This window comes from Opisthorchis viverrini, assembly GCF_000715545.1.
Source record: "Opisthorchis viverrini unplaced genomic scaffold opera_v5_286, whole genome shotgun sequence".
Classification (NCBI taxonomy): domain Eukaryota; kingdom Metazoa; phylum Platyhelminthes; class Trematoda; order Opisthorchiida; family Opisthorchiidae; genus Opisthorchis; species Opisthorchis viverrini.
The window spans coordinates 570,702-572,993 of NW_008751933.1; the positions used below are offsets into that span (position 1 = coordinate 570,702).

Below are 2,292 nucleotides of genomic sequence, written 5' to 3' on the forward strand. Positions count from 1 at the left end.
AAATCACGTCTTTAAATAAAGGAATCACCCGGTCGTAACCTTTCCCCTGTCTTGTTTGATAATAGGGGAGCAGTTCAGCGGTTGTTCACAGTTTGTCAGTAGTGTCGTGCCTACCGGGTTGTTATGAATTCATCAGCACTGGAAGGTGCCACGAAGTGAGAATGCACGCCTCGCAGAATATGACAGTGGATCTTGGCCACGTCTCCAAGTTTAAGACATCAGGCACCCACCCTTTCAACGGCAGTCGACAACCGTACCAAACGACCCCCATGGCTGGTGAATCCATCCCCCAATTAAACGCAAATCCGACCATCGTTCGCTCAGTTTTATCTCCCTCTTGATCCAACATTGTTACTACATTGTCTGGTCACCCGGATTATCATACCTATGTGAACGTTCCACGACCTTTAAGCCAACATAAACCTCTTGACTGTGATACTCATGGTGTTTTATTCGTCACAAAGTCTGGTGGTTATGTGCTTATCGAATTTTTTGCCCTGTTTCCTTGCAGTAGCAGAAGTTTAATAACAAGGATTCTCATCTCCGTCGCTCTCACATATAGCCATGACTGAAGAGCAGATGCGCACACTAATAGTCCCCTTCAGCAGGCGCACGCCAATACGTAGTGTTTGGCCGTCGATAGTCGAGGTATTACAACATTTTCTGTTTGACCAGCCAAATTAAATCCTCCCTCAAGGTTTTGACAAAACAATTGAAGCTGATGGTCTGTCTGTCCACCCGTTCCAAGGCATGGAAGGTGTTTATCAAGCCGTCCCCGGAAACAAAGGATCCCCTGTACCTCCAGAAGGGATACGACTTTGTGAACGCTTTCCTCAAAGGTTTCAAGTATGAAGATGCTTTGGCTGTCGTACGAATAGATGGCATTTACGTCGAAAGTTTCCATATAATGGACGTCAAGCAGACATTGAAGGTGAGGCCTCCCCTAAACCGCTCGACTGATCGTGAATGTTCGGCTTTTTCATCCCAACTAGTCATCATCATAAAGACCTGAAGGGTATCATTCTACGCTCTCATTTATTTGCGCTCACTAGCATCATAAATCTCCTCGCTGTTCAACCATATGAGTTTTGAAATGAATGAATACGCCAAAATATTTTGCTTAAGAATCATTCGAAATGTCACGTGCCCGATTATTCCAACCCTAAGTGTCTGGATCTTTCCATCCAAGTGGATTAGTTGGTCTAGATTCGGAAAAAAATACCGTCGTATTGATGAGGAAGGCCATTAGTTTTCCGAGTGGGACCAAAAAACGTTGATGACTTCAAGTCTGCTATTCCCCGACAGGAAAGTCAAATCAGGGAATACATTCATCACCCAGCATATCATTTGAATCCCATTTGGCTGTAGCAAGTCGAGATGTGACGCCAAGTTTTGTCTATTTTTGAAATTCTGGTTGGTATTAGTGATCCTGACTGATCGGTGTAAGTACCCAACCGGTGACTGATGGTGACAGTTTGATCCAAGTGGAATTCAAAAATGCACGGTTTAATTACTTGTCCAAGTATCAGTGCGGTAAATCTTTAGCTAGGTATTCAATTTCGTAGCTATCAGTTCAGTGGATCAACATGGAAATAATGCGGAACGCCAACCTTCAAACCGGAAATCTTTCACGCGTCATTGCCAAGTTATTAAACAACTGTACTATTTGGGGCTTTTTTGTATACGCGTAATGCAGTACTGATTAGGTTGCTGGGAATTATTTGACTTCCCACTGCCGGTTTATCGTTCTTCTTGGGGCTCACCGGGTAGGCGCAGATATTTACGGCCACCTTTGTGTTGAAGGCCGGGCTTCTGGATTGGGGTAGCAGGTGGCCAGCTGAATTGCTGTGCGAAGTACTGTGCCCAAGCGTCCAAACGTTCTGCTTTGCTGTATATCAGGGAGCCATTTTGGTCCCTGATTGTTTCACTGACAAGAGGTTTCCGAGGACCAGTCGAGCGAATCAAGTGGAACAATTTGCGCACGTTTCCAGCATTCTTTGCATCTTCCATTTCTTCGACCTTTCGGGTCCACCAAGCTTCTCGGTCTGCGCGGACACTCAGTTTCACCTGGCGTCGGATAATGCGCCGGATGGAGTTGTGGTGGCGACCACGTGGGATCTGTCGCCGGGCCTCCAGAAAAGACACGGTTCTATCAGAGATCCAATGCTTGGATGAGGTTGGCTGGTTTGTACCGCAAGCAGACGCTGCTGCTTTGAGTAACGCGTTGGATATTTTTTCCCAGTGGCCGTTTATATCCGACACCGTACCGTCCGGCAGGCATTTGAGGAGCTG

At 46.2% G+C, this 2,292-nt stretch overlaps 1 protein-coding gene across 1 annotated transcript in view; it reads left to right on the forward strand.

Annotated features, from left to right (window-relative positions):
• Positions 1 to 532: 532 nt before the first annotated feature.
• Positions 533 to 2,292, forward strand: part of T265_09429 (hypothetical protein) — a gene marked incomplete at both ends in the record, with an annotated part of 4,082 nt that continues 2,322 nt past the window's right edge. Inside the window, 2 exons of the mRNA XM_009175483.1 lie at positions 533 to 648; positions 698 to 931. Coding sequence (XP_009173747.1) covers positions 565 to 648; positions 698 to 931 — 318 coding nt within the window. The remainder of the gene's footprint in view (positions 649 to 697; positions 932 to 2,292) is intronic.